Genomic DNA, 24,574 nt, shown 5'->3' on the forward strand with positions numbered 1-24,574 from the left:
AATCACCTTTTCAGTTTCATTACTTGTGATTGGTCTGTTCATATTTTCTATTTCCTCCTGGTTCAGTCTTGGAAGATTATACCTTTCTCAGAATTTGTCCATTTCTTCCAGGTTGTCCATTTTATTGGCATAGAGTTGCTTGTAGTAGTCTCTTAGGATGCTTTGTATTTCTGCGGTGTCCATTGTAACTTTTCCCTTTTCATTTCTAATTTTATTGATTTCAGTCCTCTCCCTCTTGATGAGTCTGGCTAAAGGTTTCTCAATTTTGTTTATCTTCTCAAAGAACCAGCTTTTGGTTTTATTGATCTTTGCCATTGTTTTGTTTGTTTCTATTTCATTTATTTCTGCTCTGATCTTTACGATTACTTTCCTTCTACTAACATTGGGTTTTGTTTGTTCTTCTTTCTCTGGTTCCTTTAGATGTAAAGTTAGATTGTTTATTTGAGATTTTTCTTGTTTCTTGAGGTACGATTGTATTGGTATAAACTTTCCTTTTAGAACTGCTTTTGCTGCATCCTATAGGTTTTGGATCATCGTATTTTCATTGTCATTTGCCTCTAGGTATTTCTTGATTTCCTCTTTGATTTCTTCAGTGATCTCTTGCTTATTTAGTAACATATTGTTTAGCCTCCATGTATTTGTGATTTTTATGTTTTTTTCCCTGTAATTGATTTCTAATCTCATAGCGTTGTGGTTGGAAAAGATGCTTGATATGATTTCAGTATTCTTAAATTTACTGAGGCTTGATTTGTGACCCAAGATGTGATCTATCTTGGAAAATGTTCCATGTGCACTTGAGAAGAAAGTGTAATCTGCTGTTTTTGGATGGAATGTCCTATAAATATCAATTAAGGCTATCTGGTCTGTTGTGTCATTTAAAGCTTGTGTTTCCTTATTAATTTTCTGTCTGGATTATCTGTCCATTGGTGTAAGTGAGGTGTTAAAGTCCCCCACTATTATTGTGTTACTGTCGATTTCCTGTTTTATAGCTGTTAGCAGTTGCCTTATATATTGAGGTGCTCCTATGTTGGGTGTATATATATTATAATTGTTATATATTCTTCTTGGATTGATCCCTTGATCATTATGTAATGTTCTTCCTTGTCTCTTGAAACATTCTTTATTTTAAAGTCTATTTTATCTGATTTGAGTATTGCTACTCCAGTGTTCTTTTGATTTCCATCTGCATGGAGTATCTTTTTCCATACCCTCACTTTCAGTCTGTATGTGTCCCTAGTTCTGAAGTGGGTCTGTTGTAGACAGCATATATATGGGTCTTGTTTTTGTATCCATTCAGTGAGACTGTGTCTTTTGGTTAGAGCATTTAATCCATTCACATTTAAGGTAATTATTGATATGTATGTTCCTATTACCATTTTCTTAATTGTTATACGGTCTCATTTGTAGGTTCTTTTCTTCTTTTGTGTTTCCCACTTAGAGAAGTTCCTTTAGCATTTGTTGTAGAGCTGGTTTGGTGGTGCTGAATTCTCTCAGCTTTTGCTTGTCTGTAAAGCTTTTGATTTCTCCGTGGAACCTGAATGGGATCCTTGCCACGAAGAGTAATCTTGGTTGTAGGTTCTTACCTTTCATCACTTTAAATATATCATACCACTCCCTTCTGGCTTGTAGAGTTTCTGCTGAGAAATCAGCTGTTAACCTTATGGGAGTTCCCTTGTGGGTTATTTGTCATTTTTCCCTTGTTGCTTTCAGTAATTTTTTTTGCCTTTAATTTTTGTCAGTTTGATTACTGTGTTTCTTGGTGTGTTTCTCCTTGGGTTTATCCTGCCTGGGACTCTCTGCGCTTCCTGGACTTGGGTGGCTATTTCCCTTCCCATGTTAGGGAAGTTTTCGACTATAATCCCTTCAAATATTTTCTTTGGTCCCTCCTCTCTCTCTTCTCCTTCTGGGACCCCTATAATGTGAATGTTGTTGTGTTTAATGTTGTCCCAGAGATCTCTTAGGCTGTCATCATTTCTTTCCATTCTTTTTTCTTTAGTCTGTTCTGCAGCACTGAATTCCACCATTCTGTCTTCCAGGTCACTTATCCGTTCTTATGCCTCAGTTATTCTGCTCTTGATTCCTTCTAGTGTATTTTTCATTTCAGTTATTGTATTGTTCATCTCTGTTTGTTTGTTCTTTAATTCTTCTAGGTGTTTGCTCTTTAATTCTTCTAGGTCTTTGTTAAACGTTTCTTGCATCTTCTCAATCTTTGCCTCCATTTTTTTCCCGAGGTCCTGGATCATCTTCACTGTCATTATTCTGAATTCTTTTTCTGGAAGGTTGCCTATGTGCGCTTCATTTAGGTGTTTTTCTGGGGTTTAATCTTGTTTCTTCATCTGGTATGTAGTCTTCTGCCTTTTCATTTTGTCTGTCTTTCTGTGAATGTGGTTTCATTCCATAGGCTGCACATTGTAATTCTTCTTGCTTCTGCTGTCTGCCCTCTGGTGGATGAGGCTGTCTAAGAGGCTTCTGCAAGCTTCCTGATGAGTGGGACTGGTGATAGGTAGAGCTGGTGTTGCTCTGGTAGGCAGAGCTCAGTAAAACTTTAATCCGCTTGTCTGCCGACGGGTGGGGCTGGGCTCCCTCCCTGTTGGTTGTTTGGCCTGAGGCAACCCAGCACTGGAGCCTACCCAGCTCTTTGGTAGGTCTAATGGTGGACCCTGGGCATGCTCATGCCAAGGAGTACTTCCCAGAACTTCTGCTGCCAGTGTCCTTGTCCTCACAGTGAGCCACAGCCACCCCCTGCCTCTGCAGGAGACCCTCCAACACTAGCAGGTAGGTCTGGTTCAGTCTCCTCTGGGGTCACTGCTCCTTCCCCTGGGTCCCAGTGTGCACACTACTTTGTGTGTGCCCTCCAAGAGTGGAGTCTCTGTTTCCCCCAGTCCTGTAGAAGTCCTGCAGTCAAATCGTGCTAACCTTCAAAGTCTGATTCTCTATGAATTCCTCCTCCCTTTGCCGGACCCCCAGGTTGGGAAGGCTGACATGGGACTCAGAGCCTTCACTCCAGTGGGTGGACTTCTGTGGTATAAGTGTTCTCCAGTTTATGAGTCACCCACCCAGTGGTTATGGGATTTGATTTTATTGTGATTGCGCCCCTCCTGCATCTCGTTGCGGCTTCTCCTTTGTTTTTGAATGTGGGGCATCTTTTCTGGTGAGTTCCGGTGTCTTCCTGTAGATGATTGTTCAGCAGTTAGTTGTGCTTCCGGTTCTCTCGCCAGAAGGAGTGAGAGCACGTCCTTCTACTCCGCCATCTTGAACCAATCTCCTCCTTCCACTCTCTCTTAAACCCACTCTATTCAGGCTTTTGCCCTTTCCCATTCCCAGCTCCACCAAAACAACTCTTTTCAAGTATACTGAGGACATTTATGTTGGTAAATCCAGTGATCAGTTCTTGTTTGTCTTTTCTTTGACCTAGCAGTAGCATTTGACCCAATCGATTTCATCTTTCTTTCTCTCTCTTACTTTACTAGTCATTCCTTCTTGGACTTCTTTGTCTCTTCTCTTCTCTCCTCTCCTCTGTTCTCTGTACTCATTTTCTGGATGGTCGCATCTCTGCTCATGGCTTTAAATACCATCCCAAATGCTGATGACTCCTAAATATGTGTTTTTAGCCTTGATCTTGCCCTTGAACTCCAAATTTTTGTGCTCATTATCTACTTCTTGACCTGTTTATTAAACATGTTAGTAACAGAACTCTTCGTTCACTGGAATGTCAGGCTGTGCTTGCATTCTTCCTGTCTCAAAAAATGGTAAGTATACTCTTCTAGTGGCCATGCCCAAAACCTTGCAAATGTCTTGGACTTCCCTTCACTCACACTCACACAAATTTATTATCTTTTAATTTTTGCTATTTTTGAAGTTGTGGAATATAACACAATTCGTGTGAGAACAACAACTATTTCCCTGGTATCAAGTTTATATGATATGTATCTGATAAAAATCTACTTGATAGTAATATATTGGAAGAGTGAAAATTCCTTTGGTATAGCAAATATTTTTTTCAAATTAGATAGATTGTAAAAAATAGAATTCTGTATAAGGTGTTCACAATCTCTAACATTTTTGAACTTTTACTAGTGTTCGAGAATTTATCCTGATACTTACGATTTTAAAATTTATATAACCTACAGGTGTGAAGCCTCTAGCCCACACATTCATCCAGTTGGTTGGTGTAAAGAACATCGAAGAACCCTTATTACTCCTCCAGGTTTGTGTTGATTATGGATCTACTGTTTGTTATGTCAATTTGAGTTTATTTTCATGGGCTAAAGAACAGATTCTGTGGCCTCATCATAAGGCAATGAGTTTTTGAGCATATCACTAATGTGCCGTGGCTACTGCTTATATGAAATGATGGGGTGGTTAGCTAACACAGAGCATCACTGTGGTATATGTGGTTGCTTGTGGATACTCCTGTGAGTGATGAAGACTGTCATTATCACAGGGAAAGGATGCCTCCTTGGTTTGTTAGGAGCTGTTGTGTGGTTGTTGCCTGCAGCATGTAAGCATAAAGACTCAGCTTGGAGCTTCAAATACTTGTCATATTCCATTCTACCAGCTGGTGTCAGTTTTAGGCTTGTCCCCAGTTCCTTGATACTGCGTCTCAGTCAGTACCTGATCATTTACTCACTCAGGGCACCAACCATTCCTGTGATGGGAGAGGCGAGTCCCTTCCACTTTCTGAGTTTTCTTCTATGTTCACAGATAAAAGCTCCTGTCCTTTACTGATTTACAGAGCTGTTTTGAAGATGAAAGAGCATTTACATAAACCGTAAAGTGTTAAAGCAAGGTATTAATGGTTTTGTGGCCCAGATGTGTTGCTGCCTGGAAGATTTCTCCCATTCAGTCCTCCTGAGTCCTGTGGCTTATGTCATATTAGGAGTGGTGAATAGTGATTGCCACTATCACCATCTGAACTGCCGTGAGGATTCTTTTGGATTTCCCAGTTTGATAATGATCTTTTTTTTCTTATCATCCTTTTAGTCATCATCAGGGATCCAGTAAATAAACAGGACCAGTGAGCAACAGGAACAGTGCTGTGTTTTCACAGCACTGGGTTAGGTACCCTGGGAAGGGGTGGGGTGAGGCATTATTAGTGACTTCTGATGTGAGGCAGATTACCAAGTCTTCTGTCTCCTTTCATGGACTTTTATAATTCAGTAGAATGAACAGAAAAGTTGCAAGAACAGTAAATGGCTCATCTATACCCTTGAACCAGAGACCCATTCAAGTTTGTTAGTTGTACCAGTGATGTCATTTATAGCCAAAGGATGAGGCATATTACTCAGTTGTCATATTTCTCTGGTCTCCTTCACTTGGCTCTGCCTGACTTTTATGACCACCATATGCTTGAGAATTAATGACTACAGATTAGTCATTTTGTAGAATATTACTTAATTTGGGCATGATTGGTGCTTCCTCGTAATTAGACCCAGGGTGTGCATTTTTGGCAGGAATATCACAGAAACAGTGCTGTGTTCTCATTGCATCCTCTCAGGTGGCACTTGATGCCCGTTTGTGTCATTACTGGTTGATTTTTACTAGTAATTGATCAAGGTGGTAGTTACCAGGCTTCTTCACAGATGTCATTTTTTTTCTCTCTGTAATTGATAAGTATTTGGGGGAGACACTTTGAGATTGTATAAATACCCTGCACTTCATTCCCATGTCACTCACTAGTTTTAGCATCCGTTGATATTTCTAGAGTGAATTATTATTCTGACAGTTGCTATATGGTAATTTTTCTTGCTCCATCATTCCTTGTACATAATTAGTTGACATTCTTCTGCAAAGAATAGTTTTCTCATCTTCCTATTTATCATTCAGTTTATTTATATCAGCATGGACCCATACATTACTATTGTCATCAGTGGGTTATAATCCATTACTATAATACCTTATGTATTTTTATGGCCAGATTTTCTGAGATTTGGCCAGTGGGAGCCCCTTTAAACTGGTTTCTGTGTCCTTTTGACATGTTTTTTTTTATCAGTTTTTGGAGAATTTCCTATTTTCTGCTACAGCTAGGCTTATCTTGTGCTTTCCCTGACCCACTGACTTCCCTGAAGTCACCCATTTCTCCCAGACTCCATGGTTCCTTTTCACAGAGAATGATATTTAGACACTAAGACCTAGACACTAGGTGTGCTCACTGTTACTGGACTAATGCTGCTTCTGGCCTCTCAGTAGACATAGGAAATATAGTTAGGTAAACATATAAAATATTTATGTGTATTTCTATATCCATTTGTAGATATTGAAAATCATGAATTTATATACCATTAGCTTCAAATCACATCCAACACCACTGAATTCATTCTGGTTTTTCACTTTTCATATTTATACCTCTCTTTTTAGCCATTGAGAAATCTGGCTTCTATTGTCTCCAGTATATGTACTTATTTTTTCAGTCCCCATAAAGGGGACTATATAAAGTAGCCAATTTCCTACCCTACTGGACCAACATTAATTCCTACTCATGTCTTCCTACTGGGTTTTGGACTCTGGAGGAAACAAAAGGAGGGTGGGAGGGAGGAAGGATATTTGGTTTTAGACATTTTGTTAATACTGTTCCATGATTTATTTTAACTTATTTGTTTGGCCTAACCATATGACTATCTGGAATATTTCACATATTGCTATATGTAAACTGCCTCATTCTTCTTAATAAATGCTTTCTATTTTACACTTACTGTATATATATATTTTGCACATTTCTATATTGATGGTCATTTAACTGGTTTTTACATTTTCACATTTACAAACAATGATGCATTTTCTTTGTATGCACATATGAAATTTTTCCTAGATTATTAGAAGTAAAATTGCTAGATTTTAAAGGGTATTTATGTTTGTGTGTATTTTGTGTTGTAAGACTATCCTTACCTGAGAATGCAAATTGTATATATTAAATTTTCATTTAAAAGTTAATAAAGAAATCATGATCTAGATGAAAATGATTTCATTATTACAAGTAGTTCTGAATGTGTAACCAGTTAAAAGTTACTTTGTGTAATATGAACATAATTTTCTTCATTATAATGATAACAATATCTCATAATTTTATTGGTCAGTTTGTGGTTCTCACTATCATTTTGGTTAGACCTGATAGGATTTACTGTTTTTATTCTTAGGTTATCCAAATGTGAAACATTTTTCTTGGGATAAATACTTAGAAGAAACCAATTCTTTACCTGCTCCTGCAAGAGCTTTCAAAGTGGTGAGATATTATATTTTACAATATTTGATTAATTTGTGTTGATGATAGTGTTCAGTCATTGAAGTTTAAGAACAGAAAGAGTATTGGTGAACAGGAATAGGAGAGAAACAGAAGACCAAAGAAGTTGTTTCTGAATTTTTACAATTTTGAAAGGCAAAATTGTTACTGGGGGTTTTGTTGTTGGCATCTAAAAAATACTTCTATTTTGGACTTTAAAGTCTCCTTGGAAAATACTTATATTTGAATTGGTTTGCAGTGAGTTGGTTGTACAGCACACTTCTGTTTTTCCAGCTAGATATTCTGAAAGACCAAACAGGACGAGATATTGTTTTATAACGAAAATTATATTGGATCATTCCTTTGGGTTTGTTCATGGCAAGCTGAGATGCTGGGTCTTTTTTTTTCTTTTATTGCTATAAATCAGCATGTTTGACTACCACAATGCAAGGTCGTCTGTTTTTATAATAGTATCTTTCTAACTCAGGGTCATTGCTTCTTGCATATTAAGATTCAGAGTTAACCTCAGTTGTGTGCAAGGGAAGAATAAGAAATGAAATGTATTAAAAAAATTTTTAAATCTCATGCATCTTTATAATTTGTGTTTTCCCATGAATTTAAAGTAAAAGAAAGATATTTTAAATACTTGATTAAAAAAATGTGAACAGTCTATCATAAACAACATTTTTCTTTAATGGATCCTTTTGTGCATACATTTCTAGGATGTTTAATGATAGAATTAATTAGTAGGCATGGACCCAAATAGATAAGAAAAGAACATCAAAATTTTTGAGAGAAAAACTATATTACATGAAGAAAAGCCATATCAAAGAATATGTGTGATTCCATCTGAGAGTAAATTCAGGATTTATAAATGAGTAATGTTTAGAGTCATGTGATATTTATGGATTTTTTCTGACTCTCTAACTTTAGCATAGCCTCATACAAAGAAGAGCTGCTTTGCACTTTGCTTTGAACTGGATAAAATTACATCAAGCTCAGTCTGCATATCTAGTGTCACAGTGATATCAGAGAGGAAATTAAGATTTCTCTCGTTTGGTCTTTAGGTACCTTGCATTAATTGTTCTGCATCCTTTACATAATTTTCACACTTGATTTTCACAGTAGCACTTTTATTACACCCATTAGCAATCACCTTGCCTTCTGCCCGTAAAGTTTTCAGAGGCTGATGGGTTTTTGCTGAGTATTGAGATGTGGGTAGCTGTAGATCCTCATTTTTGTTCTTAGTAGAGCAATTCCATCTTGCATGTCTTGATTGCTAATTCTCTTCTTAAAAAGACATCTGGGGGCTTCCCTGGTGGCGCTAGTGGTTGAAAGTCCGCCTGCCGATGCAGGGGACGTGGGTTCGTGCCCCGGTCTGGGAAGATCCCACATGCCGCGGAGCGGCTGGGCCCGTGAGCCACGGCCGCTGAGCCTGCGCGTCTGGAGCCTGTGCTCCACAACAGGAGAGGCCCGTGTGCCACAAAAAAAAAAAAAAAAAAGACATCTGTTGCTTTTTGGTCTCACTGTACCACCTCTAATCTCTGTGTCTCATCTTTGCCACTTGAAGGTTCTTCCCTCTTTTTGAAAAATAATTTTCATGTTTGTTGATTTTTGCCAAGACACCTCCAACTAATGAGAAGAAACTCGTCATCCCTATGGCTAATCCGAAAAACCATAGTATTTTGAATTTCATCTTAAGATCTTTGGCTTTCTGTCTGCTCCTATGACTAGTTGCTCAGGCTGTTTCTATTGCCTGTGGGCTTGGCCATGTGATTTGGGATTATTTTTTTGATAGGGAGAGTGAGGTCCAAAGCCATTATAGGAACTTGAGTTTGAAAAGCTAGTTCCCTTAATAGCTCATCTTTTTTTTTTTTTTTTTTAAATTCTGTCTTTGTGATATAGAGCTCACCTTCCCTTCCTCTGAATCTGACTGTATAAAATTTTCTGTTATGGCAGAAACCTCCACATGGATTCCAGAAAAAAATGAAGCTTGAGGTCATAGACAAAAGAAATCCCACGTTTATTAGAGTAGCAACAGTTGCAGACACGGATGATCACCGAATAAAAGTAAGTGTTCTGTTGTGGTTTTGTTTTGTCTTTTTTTTTTTTTTTTTTTTGCAAGACATTAGATGAAAACTTTAGCAGATATTTAATTTGTGAAGTCCGAGAATTAAATTAGTAAAGCCATGGAAATATGCGAATTAAGTGGCTGCTCACATCCTTGTGAGTCAGTATTTTTCCACTTTTTTACTTTATATAAGTATTCTCTTTAATTATGACTGACTTTTAATATTTTAAGTATATGTTTGGAGGAAAAAAGTAGATACATCATATTAAGGTAATCTGTTCAGAAGAAGATTTAATACTTCATTTTCCAGTAGTGTGTTCTTTTTAAAAAATATTGAAGGTCAGTGTTTTCTTATGGGGTATAGTGCATGTCGACTATTCAGAATATCCTGCTTTTTAATATAGGATAAGTTAAGAGAAATATTTTTATAAATAAAGTCAGATTTTATTCGAGTTGGATTAATAAAAGTCAAGTACCTCTCATAAAGTAAACAAACGTATAAGAAGATGGGTTCAGTGCATGTCCAAATGTGATAAAGTGAAATGTAGTAGCAGTTCCGGGTGAGGAGCTTCAGGCTCTCGACTCTGTTTCTGGCTTCAATTAACTTCGCTCTCAAACCAGAATGATGTGCATTCTACTTACCTCACAGGATCATTTAGAATTTTGGTTAAGAATAATACTAGTTATGATAGCAGCAAGACATTAGATTTACATGGAGTTTTACAGGGTAGGAGTATTCTTCCATTATCTGATATTTGTGGTGATAGCAGTGTGGGAGATTTATGTTATTGTCATTACTTTATCGAGGAGGCTGAGGTGCAGAATAAATTACTTATTAATTACGGGCAGTGGCAGAACTAAGTCACGGTCCTAAGCTATAGGAGTCTAAGTTCATGTTCTTTAAATAGTAATAAATCAGATCTTCATGTATCTCTAATGAGATAATATATAGGAAAATAAATTATAAAATAACATGAAAAACCTGTACCAATGTAGTATTTCCATAAAATAGAACTTTTAGCATTTAATTCTCTGTTTTTAAGATCACGTAATCATATAACATTTTAGAAAATTTTATAAGTAATGGAAGACCTGTGTTAATCTTTTTCAAGTGTGTTTTCTTGTTAGTTTTCCTGAGAAATGTAGAATTAAGTAATCCCTTATTTTTATACATCAAATTGGTCAGAATTGAAAAAAAAAAGTGTTTTGGCTTGGGTGCAGAAAATTTATTCCCATATACAGCTGGTGAAAGTATAAAGTGTCTCAGCCTTTCTGGAGAGCAGTTTGGTGATAGGCATCAAAAGTCTTAGAATGTTGTTTACCCTTTAATTCAGGAATTTCAGTCCTAGGAATTTATGTTAAAGGAATAACCAAAGGGAATATGCAAAGATAAAAGCTGCAAGGAGGATATAACAGAGCCAGTGGTTTATGGTATTTAACACTGAGAATAAGCAGAGTGGGAGATGGGTAAAAATAAATGACTATACGTCTACATGCTGTTTCATATTTTAGAAGAATATTTAATTTTGGCAAGTGAGAAATTTGGGTTTAATACTATATATAATGTCTAGTGTTGTCTTTTAAAAGAATATATATATGTATGTGTATGTATATATACACACACACATACATAAGCAGTTATGGAAATAAACAAAGCAAAATAATGACAGTGATTTTCTGTTAAGATTATACATGATTAGGTTTTTCTTTTTAATTACCAGGTTTCAGGAACACATATTACTTTTGTGATTTTGGTCCAGAGGGGTCAAATACTCTAAAGTGGATGGTTCAGTTAGTTAATGAGAAAAGTTTAGACTAGAAATCCAGCTCTTTTTGCTTCTGGCTGAATTCTCTTTCCAGTACAACATCCGGGTCAATCTTTAATACACAAAAAAGAACTGGCTAATGAGGTATATAGTTGACAATCATCTTTTATAATTACTGGGATGACTTTCATAGCTAAACGTAAACCAGTGGACAAATATCTGTTTTTTTATGAAGTCCACAAAAGGTTAGTGAACAGGTGACAGTAACTCAATTTGAGGATTCATCAGAGACTTGTGAAAATACAGGACGCTTTCAACAGTAGAAGTTTTTCTAATAATATGGGAGATGATATAGCAAGAATGCTTATTTTTTCTTTTTCAGGAAGGACAAGAAAGCGGAAAACAGACAAAGTCATTAGCATAGTGTAATATTTTAAGTTTCTCAAGGATAAAAATCAACTCTTAAGTTAAATAAAATCAACTTTTTAAGTTATGTAATACATAATATTTCACACTGAGTTATTACAGTTAAATTTTTTTAAACAGTATATTTTGCTGTTGAAGAAAAATGACAAGAATATTTTTGCTCTTGTCTTTTATGTTTTCGTGACAGAACGTAAGATTGTTCTGCCCTCTCCATCCCCACCGCCAGGTCTGGTTCCCCAGAGGCAGGAACTTTCAGCTCGTTTGGCTGTTGCTATGTCATTTGATCTGCAGTTTAAAAAAACAGTAGCTGCATTCTGCTATTTCTGAATCCATCAATCTTAAATATATTTATTTCCTTCCTGTTTTGGTAGTTCAGGATTTAGATCTTGTCATCCTTCCCTTCCCCTTATCCTTTCAGTAATTATTTCACAGTGTTTGTTCTTTGTTTTCACTCTTCCATGTTTACTGTTGTAAACAAATCTTGTTCACTGCTGAGCAAAGGAGTCTTTTTCTTATGATACTTTGTTTTTCCTAGAGTCAGTAATTAATTTGTATTTTGATTTTAAATTGTCTGTGTTCTTACTAGATTTTAACAAATGCTCCAATAAATCTGACAAGTCTTTTGGTCAAAAAGCTCAAGTGTATTTTTGAATCTTGCATCTATATCTTTCTTTTTTTTCCTGAACCCTTCTTTTTTTTTTTAAACATCTTTATTGGAGTATAATTGCTTTACAATGGTGTGTTAGTTTCTGCTTTATAACAACATGAATCAGTTATACATATACACATGTTCCCATATCTCTTGCCTCTTGCGTCTCCCTCCCTCCCACCCTCCCTATCCCACCCCTCCAGGTGGTCACAAAGCACCGAGCTGATCTCCCTGTGCTATGCAGCTGCTTCCCACTAGCCATCTATTCTACGTTTGGTAGTGTATATATGTCCATGCCACTCTCTCACTTTGTCACAGCCTACCCTTCCCCCTCCCCACATCCTCAAGTCCATTCTCTAGTAGGTCTGCGTCTCCATTCCCATCTTAACCCTAGGTTCTTCGTGACTTTTTGTTTTTTTTTCTTAGATTCCATATATATGTGTTAGCATATGGGATTTGTTTTTCTCTTTCTGACTTACTTCACTCTGTATGACAGACTCTAGGTCCATGCACCTCACTACAAATAACTCAATTTTGTTTATTTTTATGGCTGAGTAATATTCCATTGTATATATGTGCCACATCTTCTTTATCCATTCATCCGATGATGGACACTTAGGTTGCTTCCATGTCCTGGCTATTGTAAATAGAGCTGCAATGAACATTGTGGTACATGACTCTTTTTGAATTATGGTTTTCTCAGGGTATATGCCCAGTAGTGGGATTAACAGCCACCTATTCTGAACAGCGTGGTTACCCTCTCAGCCTCACACACAGCTTTCATCCTGAGACTCCTCTTTGCCAACACACTATATTGTATATTCATTTTTCCTGAGTCTCATGCTTTATATTTCTTTGTATACTCTCGTACCTTGCTGAAACACTTCTTTTGTAACTTTCTGAGGAAGGGTGTATGAAAGGCATATTTTTCGACTCTTTGCATATCTGAAAATGTCAATATACTAGCCTTTCATTTGATTCATACTGTGATGGGGTCAAGAATCATTTCCCCTCAGAAACTACAAGCATTGTTCTGCTGTCTTCCCACGTCAAGCGTTGGTTTTTGAGACACCCAAGGCCATTGGGTTCCTTCTCTCCGGGTGATTTACCTTTTCTCTCTGGAAACTCTCAAGACCATCTTTGTCCCTGATATTCTGATGTTTTGTGGTGACTCCCTTGGTGTGAGGGTCTTTTTTCGTTTATCATGCAGGGCACTAATACCCTTTCACTGTGGAGTTTCATATCCTTTGGTTTTTAGAAATATTCTTACATTATTGCTTTGATGACTTCCTTCTCTCTCACTGTTCTCTTTTGCAAGTCCTTCTACTATGGTATTAAACCTCTGGGATGGACCCCCTAATTTTCTTATATTTTCTTTCTTATGCTTCTCTGATTTTTTTTTCTACTTGCTTAGAGATATCCACTCTATTTTTTAAATCCTGTATTAACATTTTATTTTTATTTTTGTGTGTGTGTGTGTGGTATGCGAGCCTCTCACTGTTGTGGCCTTTCCCGTTGCGGAGCACAGGTTCCAGACGCGCAGGCTCAGCAGCCATGGCTCACGGGCCCAGCCGCTCCGCGGCACGTGGGATCTTCCCGGACCGGGGCACGAGCCCGTGTCCCCTGCATTGGCAGGCGGATTCTCAACCACTGCGCCACCAGGGAAGCCCCTGTATTACATTTTAAATTACAACTATGTTTTTTTTAATTTTCAAGAGTTTTTTCTTATTTTCTAATCTTCTCCCTTCCCCCCTTTCAAAATGGCATCCTCTTTTTATTTCATGAAGCAATATTGTTTCCTATCTGAGGACACCAGTGATAGTTTTCCTTCTGTTTCCTTTTATTTTCTCTAAATTCCTCTTTGAGTTAGTTTGGCTTCTGCTTTCACATTAGAGCCTCTCTTCAAATGTCAAGTCCTTGGTTGGCTGTTCACAGTAAGAAAAAGCGCTTAACATTAGTTGTTTTTAGTCAATAAGGTGGGCTTTATTGGCTGTTGGGCTTCATGTGGGAAAAGAGAGCAGAGAGCCAGCTTTTTCATAGGGAGGTCCCCATTCTTCAGCACCTGGATTCTTGGTCTAGATCCTCTCCGTTTCTTCTAGCCTCCTCCCTAGGGAGGGGCAAACTTGGTGGCCGCTGTGTGAGGCAGGGAGAAGGATGGGGTTGGAGGATACAGGCTCTCACTCAGTCCGTGTGCTTTCTGTCCAACCCATCACCATTGTCCTGGCGTTTAAAACCTCCATGCTTATGTCTCTAGAAAGTAGACCTCTACTCTTGCAGCGTTGCTGAAGGGGCAGTTACTTTGGTGGGTGGCATAGAGGATCAGACCTAGAGGTCTAACCTTAACTCCATATTCAGAGTTTGAGCCAATCCTGTCCTTTTCCAGACCTCCTCACATACCTGCTGCCTCCATATCGAGTCCTTCTGGGTTCTGCACTGTGAGCCATTCACTCTGGGCCTGCACTCCCTCTCTAGGCATCTGGGTTGCAACCCACCCACTCTCTACCAGTGGGTCAGCACTCCCTCATCCGCCTCTGCCTGCACATACGTCATTGCCACTTCTCACCTATCAGCTACTTTCCTTCTCCATTTGTCCTTCTGCGTTTATACCTTTGCAAACATAACTTTCATTTCAGAAGAGAGCAGAAATAAGCACCTGGGTCTACAATGTGTTTCACTGAGTTGCCTTTCACCTGAACAAGAAAATACAACCAAATCGTTTTTTTTAAAAAGGAATAGTGTGCTTTCTAAAAATATTATCTGTCTTAATCTTGAAATTTTCAATAACGAGTATTAAGTTTTTATACAGGGTCCAAATTACACTCCTAGGTTAAAAAATGTATTCAGTTTTCTAAACCATAATTTTAAATATGTGTAAGTTAAATCATCTGTACTATGCTTTGATACGTAATAGTCTATTTTCTTTAGAATTTTAATTAAATTCAGCCTTCTAGCTGAGTTGCTTTTATGTTTAACTGTTTTTATACTGGGACATTTCTATTATAAATATTTTTGGATGTCTTTATGTTCTGTACAATGTTTAAATATTTTGTGTTGTATGTTTATGTATCTTCCTCTCTTGCTCTTTGTCAGGCATTTGATTTCATTTCAAAATAGGACCCAGCAAGAGAAAAGCTATCAGTTACCATTACTAGAATGTCTGATTTTTTGTTTGTTTAAAGCCTCTTAATGTGCCAGGGACTGAAGTAGTAAAGATGAAATGAAATTATATAAACTTTAATAAATTTATTTCATCTGGGCTTCCAGAGTAAGAATATTAATTCGGGTTAGTATTAATTTTGTATATATTATTAATGTTCACATAATTTCAGATAGCAGTTTTTTAATTGAAGTATACTTGACTTAACAATATTTTAATAGTTTCAGGTGTACAGTGTAGTGATTCAGTATTTTTGCAGATTATACTCCATTAAAAGTTACTACAAGTAATGGCTATAATTCCCTGTGCTGTACAATATATCCTTGTTGCTTATCTATTTTATACAGAGTAGTTTGCATCTGTTAATCCCATACCCCTAATTTGTTCTTTCCCCCTTCTCTCTCCCCTCTGGTAACCACTAGTTTGTTTTCTATATCTGTGGGTCTCTTTCTGTTTTGCATATATATTGATTTGTATTATTTTTTAGATTCCACATATTAATGATTAGGTAGCAGTGTTTGAGTGCATTTGCTACTTAGAGAATTGTATTGTTACCTCTGTTCATAATATCTGAATTAAATTTCAACTCTGAAATTTAACCTTAAAGTGCTAAGATTCTCCCGATTGCCAACCAACCTAGTTTGTAGAAGATGTTAGACTTATTTACAGTAACTAAGGTATATCTGTCATCTAAGATAGATGACTTTTCATTGCCAAACTGAGAGGTCAGTTTTAATGAAAAGTAGGAAGGGGTTATGGTATCACCAGATATAGTAGCTCCAACATATTCTTGAAGGTATATGGGAGGAAATTTTTAAAAGAACCCTGTTATTTATGATGATATTAAGATTTTTGGAGTCTGTATTGCTGTACAGTAGTGTCCTGTTTAGTATCAGTGGGACTCAATTCTGAGTGCACAGCAGAGTTAAGTAAAGTTAAGTAAACATATAGGTGCACAGAACCCAAGCTGTAAGTTCAGAACCTCCTTGGTGGGCTCAGCATTTTTGTATTTTTCTTTCTTGTTTTTTCAATAATCATGAGTAATTCTAGTGTATATCCAGGTTGGAGAACCACTTACTTGTTAGGATTGAGTTTGCTTGCTATAGGAAGATAGCTAAATTTTGTAAAATTTAACAAATGGAACATGAGTTATGGGAACATTGATTCCAGTGTAAAAGAAGTGAAATTCAGGAATAGCAAGATGAGAAAACATAAGAGTTTCGTGTATCCAGTGGAATAGAGTATTATCACTTGATGATTAGTTGAGAATTAGAATGCTTAAAACTTAACTATAATGCTGTGAATTATGACTGCTTATTTATTGGTGGCATTGATAACATAAACTTTAGAAAATTAACCATGAATATCATTGTGTTATTTGAACATTATTTTTGATCAGAGGAAAGGAAAGGGTTGTTTCAAGTTAAACAGCTTTCTTTAAGTGCTGCTTTTACATGCAGTGTATGTGCATGATGAACAAGTTTATTGTGGATCCATGAATTTTAGCCTCTTAGTCCTCCTAACTAGCTCTGTGATCTTTTCTCCTCTTTAAAATATTATCCATGATTTCTTGTAGGTGTGGAATTCTGTGGGATTTAATTCTAGGATTAATTAATTTCTAAGCTTGAGAAAGTGGAGTCATTGCAATGGACATTATATTGAACCCATATATACATACCTTAATAACTCTGTACTATTCCATCATATAAATATACCATAGTTTATTTAACCAGTCGCCTGATGGTAGACACTCTGGTTGCTTTCTACTACAACAATGAGTTGAGTTATTTAGATTATCAAGTCAAAGATGATATATTTTAAGTGTTGATCCATTATTGCCAAATAACTCTCCAGAAATATCTCACCAGTCAAGACTCCTGTCAATGGTCTATGAGAACGTCCATTTATTTTCATACTTATCAGCTCTAGAAGTCACCAAAATGGAATATTTTGGCAGGTTGAAAGGAGAAGAATTTCATCCTGTGATTTTTATTTGTAGTTTTTTAGTTATAAGTGAAATTGATTGTCTTTTCATGTGTTTACTAACAATTTAGTTTCTTGTTTATGAGCCATTTGTATCTTTTCCATCTTTTCTGTTGGATTTTTCATCTTTTTATACTGATATATGGTGTTTTTACAAATTAAAGAACGAAGTACATTGTCACATGTTAACAGATGTGTTTTTCAGGTTTCTTTTGGGTTTTCCATCTTGCCGGCAGTAATATTTGCCATTGTGAAGATTTAAATTTTGATGTACTCGAATTGATCCATCTTTTCTTTTATGGCTTTTGAGTTTGGTGTCTTGCTTACAAAGGCTACTGCACTCTAAGATAAATATATTAATGTATGCTTTCTTCTAGAACTTTTATTGTTCAGTTTTCAATGTTTGGATTTTTTTAATCCATTTGGCATCTATTGTGTTTTTAGTAGTAAGAGATTCATAGACTTTAAGAAGGAAGTCTAGCTGGCAAACTTGATCTAAAATAAAATATATATAACATTTTAGTAGATAAAAAATATGTGATACTTGAAAGATATGTAGCTGATCCTTAGTAACCATGCCTGAAAGACTAACTGCCCTTTTACATGGTGGCCAATAAAGTTGGTAGCCCTGACCACTCTGTAAAATCTCTTTGAGAGATATTGTAATTATTTATGAGAAAAAATATTTTACAATGCGTTTGATGGAGGCATATTTTGTAAATTGGGTGTCCATCCACTGAATTTTTTTAAGTCTTTTTTGGCATAATTCTGGATTTGACATTTATATGAAAGGTCTTGCCTCTCTACTCTCCCTCCTCCCTCCCTTCCCTGATTTATTCATTACTCAGTAATATTTATTGGGTGTTTAGTGTTGCTCATATGAAGATGTTAGGTACTCAAACTGCTTATAGTAGTGGGAGATACATGTAATATGTCTGTAGAAGTATTACACAAAAAGTGCCCTTGACAAGACATTTAATTACGGTTAGATAATATGTCAAAAGGTAGTTCAGCAGTACCTCCTTTCTCCTACTGGGATGAAGTAATTTTGAATAATTAAAATAATTTATCTGGATATTAAATGTACTATGTAAGAGAAGAGAATGAAGATGGTTATGGTGGGCAAAACTTTTACTGTAGGGATTCTCGTGACCTAAATTATACGATTAATTTCTTTTTGTTATCCAGGTTCACTTTGATGGCTGGAATAGTTGCTATGATTACTGGATAGATGCAGATTCTCCTGATATTCACCCCGTCGGTTGGTGTTCAAAAACCGGGCATCCTCTTCAGCCTCCTTTGAGTAAGAGACACAGTGATAACCTAAAGAAATATTTCCATTTTCTTGTGTAGTGTGCTTAATATTTTCTTTTCCTCTACCTTCTCGTTCTGTTGGGTTGGCCAAAAAGTGCCTTCAGTTTTTAAGTAAAAATAAAAGACACATTTTTCATTTTCACCAAGAACTTTATTGACAACATATTCACCCTTTTTTTCCACTACCTTCTGCCATTTTTCAGGCAACTTCGTAATTCAGTCTTCCCAAAACTTAATTATCTTTTTTTTTTTTTTTTTTTTGCGGTACGTGGGCCTCTCACTGTTGTGGCCTCTCCCATTGCGGAGCACAGGCTCCGGACGCGCAGGCTCAGTGGCCATGGCTCACGGGCCCAGCCGCTCCGCGGCACGTGGGATCCTCCCGGACCGGGGCACGAACCCATGTCCCCTGCATCGGCAGGCGGACTCCCAACCACTGCGCTACTAGGGAAGCCCTTAATTATCTTTTTGAGCAAAGAACTGTTCCAGGTGCCTTTTACAGTCTTCCAGTGAATTGAAATTTTTTCCATTAAGAGAATTTTGTAAAGACCTAAAAAATGGAAATCCGAAGGTGCAATGTCTGGTGAATACAGCAGATGAATCAGAACTTCCCAGCCAAGCTGTTAACAGTTTTTGCCTGGTCATCAAAGAGACATGCGGTCTTATGTTATCCTGACGGAAGATTATGTGTTTTCTGTTGACTGATTCTGGACGCTTTTCATCGAGTGCTGCTTTCAGTTGGTCTAATTGGGGGCAGTACTTGTTGAAATTAATCATTTGGTTTTCCAGAAGGAGCTCATAATAGAGGACTCCCTTCCAGTCCCACCATATATACATCACCTTCTTTGGATGAAGACTGGCCCTTGGTGTGGTTGGTGGTGGTTGATTTCACTTGCCCCACAATCTCTTCTGTTCCACATTATTGTACAGTATCCACTTTTCATCACCTATCACAGTTTGTTTTAAAAACGGAATGTTTTCATTACGTTTAAGAAGAGAATCGCATGCAGAAATATGGTCAAGAAGGTTTTTTTAGCTTAACTTATGTGGAACCCAAACATCAAAGTGATAAACATAACCAAGCTGGTGCAAATGATTTTCAGTGCTTGATTTGATTTTTGATATTTTGGGTATGTCGGCTATCTCCCACCTGGTATAATGTTGATTGTTCTCAATTAATGTCTCGATTTGATCACTGTCAGCTTCATCTGGTGTCATGGAGCATCGTCCAGTGAGAAATCTCCAGCCCGAAACTTCACAAACCACTTTTGACATGTTCGATCAGACACAGCACTTTCTCCATACACTGCACAGATCTTTTTTTGCATTTTGGTTGCGCTTTACCTTTCTTGAAATAATAAAGCATAATATGCCAAAAATGTTGCTTTTTTTCTTCCATCTTTAGTATTAAAATGGCTACACAAAAATTCACCAATTCTGATAAGTCTCTTTTTAAATGCATGCTAATATGACAGCTGCCTCCTAAAATCTAACAAAATTGTTTTGAAATAAGTTAAAGACAACTAAGTACTACTAGAGCCATCTTATGGGAAAAACTGAACAAACCTTTTGGCCAACCCAATACTCCTCTACTGTGCATTTCTTCTTTGGTTAATCCTTTTGCCTCTTACTGCATTTTTAGTTACCTGATAGTCAAAAATACATAACAGAAAAAATTTAACATTTGAAAAAATAGAGTGTTTCTAGACTTTTATTTAACAGTATCATCATCTTTTAAAACTAGTACTAAATTTTGGAAGACAATTTGTCAGACTATCAAAATTTAATGTATCAATGTCAATTTCCTAATAGTGATTTTATCTTGTAGTTTTGCAAAATAGTACCATTGGGAAAAACTGGGCAAAGTGTACAAGGGATCTATCTCCCTGTGTATTATTACTTACAACTGCATGCGAAGCTACAGTCACCTCAATAAAAATTTCAGTTAAATTCAATTTTTTAAAAAAGGTACACTGAGAACTTGACATACCGGATCTCAGTTTTGGAGGAAAATAAATACATTGTAGAAAGAAAAATGTAGCAAATACATTATTGTCAGGTTTCTTTAAAATTTAACATGCCTTCCCCACCCGGTGGCTTCACTTCTGGATGCCACATAGAAGCTACATAAGGGCAACAGAATGCACAGACATGGTATCGGTTACAGTATGTTTAAAATAATAAACCTTGGAAACAAATATTGGTTAAATAAATTATGGTGCACTCATGCTACAGCTACAGTGCAACGGTCATGAAAATATTACTATTGAGATGGAAAGATTTATAAGACACGAAGTTAAAGACCAAAGAAGAATGTTTCAGAATCGTACATATCTATGTTGTGCCTTTTATGTGGCAAAATAAAACAAAACCAAAAACTTGATACATGTATATATACAAATATAGATACATGTGGGAATGCTTGGAACATCTAGGAAGGTTACACATTAACATGATTAGTCAGGAAAAGTAATGAAATGTGAGGGGAGTTGCTTGAGGGGATCTGTAGCTGTTCTTCTGTATTCTGGTGTATTCTCTGAAGTTTTCACAGTGTGCAGGTATTCATATATTCAATATGTTATTTACTTGATCAAAATGTTCAGAATCATCTCATTATTTTAGATTTCGGTATCCCTGGAATTTGTGATATTTTGAAAGAGGGTTGGATCGAAGGTTACCATTTCACTGTTGAAGTGTGAACAGAGTCCTAGGGGCAAACCTTTAGAAGTAGAGACTTCAGACATATTTTTAATTTTGTAGGACCTTCTTTTTCTGTTTACACATGTTGATTGAAAAATTAGATTTTTTTTCCCCCTATTCTGATCCAAGACATTTGATTCTTATAGCTTTAAATTTTGGCTTTTTTTTTTTTTTTTTTTGGCTTTTTAATAGACCCCTTAGAATTAATGGAAGCCTCGGAACACGGTGGATGCTCAACCCCGGGATGTAAAGGGATTGGCCATTTTAAGAGAGCAAGACACCTGGGCCCTCACAGGTATGTGGTGCAGCCACTCAGGTGGAGATTCCTTATGTGGTCAGAGGGTGCCTGTCCCTTGTATGTGGAAGATAATGATTTCCATGTATACTAAATAGATATTAACTAATTCTGCATTCAGATCCATATGAAATGTGGTTACCATGGTGACCATGTGAAAATGAGGAGTGTATCTGTACTTAAATTTGCCTGGGAAAGAATGCATTCATGATTTAAAATAGATTTATTCTAGGTACTTGGCTTTTCTTGGCAACCTGGTTAGTTTTATAGATACTGAACTTCTGAGATAGTCATTTTGGGTTGACTATTGATAATGAGAAGAGGGCAGGCCTTGTTAAAAGTACTTGTTTGGTAGAATATTCTATGATTGGGTGACTCAACAATTTGAATAACGAGAGGTGAGATTATTGTAGATTAGCAGCAAAGATCACAAAAGGCACAAATATAAATAGACAAACATCAGAATACATTGTCAAAAATAAAGAGTTTTTCAATATTTTTCTCTCACATCTAAGTAACTTAAAAGAAAGAAACCAAATTTGTACATTTGAAATTTGATGTATCGTTTAGGCAATTTGGGGTCTTTGTAGACACGTTAAAATATTACTGAAATAGTAAGAAATTTCTGTGATTTAACTGGGATTTTTAGAGGACAGAGGCATCACCTAATTCATGTACATATTAAAATAATAATTTGTCAGTATAAGTATTCTAACTGTATGTTAATTAGATGGCCCGGTAATAATAATGATTCCTTGTTTACCTAGTTTATACAGGTTGTGAATCTAGGTCTTTAAAAAAATCTGAAGATTTCACTACCTGTTCCTCTAAGAATTAATAGGAATTGTTAAATTGGTGTGATTATTTTATCTTTATATAATTCCCTCTTTCTTAAATCTCTGCAGCCTCAAATGCTGCTTATCTTCCTTTTGCAACACTCCTGCCAAGTTTTTTTATGGGGTTCAGTGTGTTCCAGAGTAAAAGTCTGTGCATAGACAGAATAATGATTCCATTTGCAAATATCCATTTCAAAATCCTTTTCATGGCTTGTATGACTGCAAACCAAAAGTTGTATGATTAAAGGGACATAAAAATACTACATCTTAGAAGTGATTCAGTATTGGCAAGTGAAAGCAGCTGGATTACTTTTAGGCGTTACAGTAGTATCTCCCTTACCCCCCTTATCCCTGTGGGAGGTACGTTCCAAGATCCCCAGTGGATGCCTGAAACCTCAGATAGTATCGAACCCTATATGTGCTATGTTTTTTCCTATACATACATACCTGTGATAAAACTTAATGTATAAATTAGGCAGAGTAAGAGATTGGCAACAACCATAATAAAATAGAACAATTATAACGATATATTATTATATTAAAAGTTATGTGAGTGTGGTCTCTCTCTCTAAATAACTCATTGTACAAATTTAATGCCTTTTCCATTTTAACTCAGTGCTTATTATACACTGACTTTCACAGTTTGAGGTGTGACAGCAGTACTAACACAAATTTCTTTTTCTTTCTTCAAAATTTCACAGATAGAAGATTGGTTCTTACTGTAGAGTTTAGCAACCTCAGCATATGATTTTTTTCTTTCTTCATGAAGTCAAGAACTGTCACTTTTTCACCTAAGGAAGCACTTCACGGCTTCCCTTTGGTGTACCTGGATTGCCAGCATCACTACTGTTGCACTTTGGGCTGTTATTAAGTACAGTAAAGGTGACTTAACACAAGCACTGTGATAACCTCGACAGTGGATCTAATAACCTAGGTGGCTACTAAGTGACTAACGGGTGGGATACACTGGACTAAGGGGTGATTTGCTCCCTGGCAGGTCGGAGTAGGACAGCGTGAGATTTCATCACGCTACTCAGAATGGCGCACAGTTTAAAACCTATGAATTGTTTATTTCTGGAATTTTTTGTTTAATATTTTTGTACTTTGGTTGGTTGACCTCAGATAAGTGAAACCACAGAAAGCAAAACCACGGATAGGGAGTGACTACTGTATATAAGTCCAAAAACTCATTAGTATGCTAAATTTCTATTATATATCTATAAATTCTTTCATTTAGTAAATATTTTTTTAATTGGTTTTTTTTTTTTTTTGGCTGTGTTGGGTCTTCATTTCTATGCGAGGGCTTTCTCTGGTTGCGGCGAGCGGGGGCCACTCTTCATTGCAGTGCACGGGCCTCTCACTGTCGGGACCTCTTGTTGCATAGCACAAGCTCTAGACGTGCAGGCTCAGTAGCTGTGGCTCACGGGCCTAGTTGCTCCACAGCATGTGGGACCTTCCCAGACGAGGGCTCGCCCCCTGCATTGGCAGGCAGATTCTCAACCACTGCGCCACCAGGGAAGCCCTCGTTTAGTAAATATTTTTGAACAGCGGGGTTTTTGTTTTTTTTCAGTAAGATTTATTGAGCATTTGTTTACTCTCTGAGCTTTGCACTAATTGTTTTACATGTATTGGATAACCTTCAAGCAACCCTATAATATAGAACTATTATTTCCTCCATTTTTTTGATGAAGCCACCATGGCACTCTAGAGGTTTTTCTAACTTGCCTACTTGACTGCTGGTGAGGGGGTAGTCAGGAATGGTGCCTAGTCTAACTGTGCCCTTGACCACCCCCCTCTCACTGACTCTCAGGGCACGGCTCCCTGAATTAGTCACAGATCCAGCCTTCAAAGAGCTCAGGGACTAATGTACCTATAAAAGCTGTACATAATTTTGTTAAAATATAAGATAAAAAATAGTAACTAATATTGAAACTTTGACATATGTACCTCTCTACTGTACAACCCCAAGATGTTCATTGAACCAAAGGCAATTTGCTCAAATTATGAAGGAAAAAAAGAAATCTTAAAAATGGGTGAATACTGACATTATGTTTTGGGGGGTACAATGAAAAATTTACAAAGAATTTTTTTTTTTTTTTGGTCTTCTGGGAAGAAAATCCACCTTGTAACAATGTCCGTAATCTCTTTAGGAGTGCTGTATGTC

The 24,574-nt window shown here is 36.7% G+C and overlaps 1 protein-coding gene across 10 annotated transcripts in view; it reads left to right on the forward strand.

Annotated features, from left to right (window-relative positions):
• L3MBTL3 (L3MBTL histone methyl-lysine binding protein 3) overlaps window positions 1-24,574 on the forward strand; it is a 118,776-nt gene that overhangs the window by 60,406 nt on the left and 33,796 nt on the right. For all 10 annotated transcript variants that reach the window (XM_067010741.1, XM_067010743.1, XM_059083271.2 and 7 more), the window contains 5 exons: window positions 4,131-4,207; window positions 7,134-7,219; window positions 9,176-9,286; window positions 18,457-18,571; window positions 21,472-21,574. In XM_067010741.1, the coding sequence (XP_066866842.1) occupies window positions 4,131-4,207; window positions 7,134-7,219; window positions 9,176-9,286; window positions 18,457-18,571; window positions 21,472-21,574 (492 nt within the window). The remainder of the gene's footprint in view (window positions 1-4,130; window positions 4,208-7,133; window positions 7,220-9,175; window positions 9,287-18,456; window positions 18,572-21,471; window positions 21,575-24,574) is intronic.

The sequence above is a fragment of the Kogia breviceps genome, chromosome 13, assembly GCF_026419965.1.
Source record: "Kogia breviceps isolate mKogBre1 chromosome 13, mKogBre1 haplotype 1, whole genome shotgun sequence".
NCBI classification, from domain to species: Eukaryota; Metazoa; Chordata; class Mammalia; order Artiodactyla; family Physeteridae; genus Kogia; species Kogia breviceps.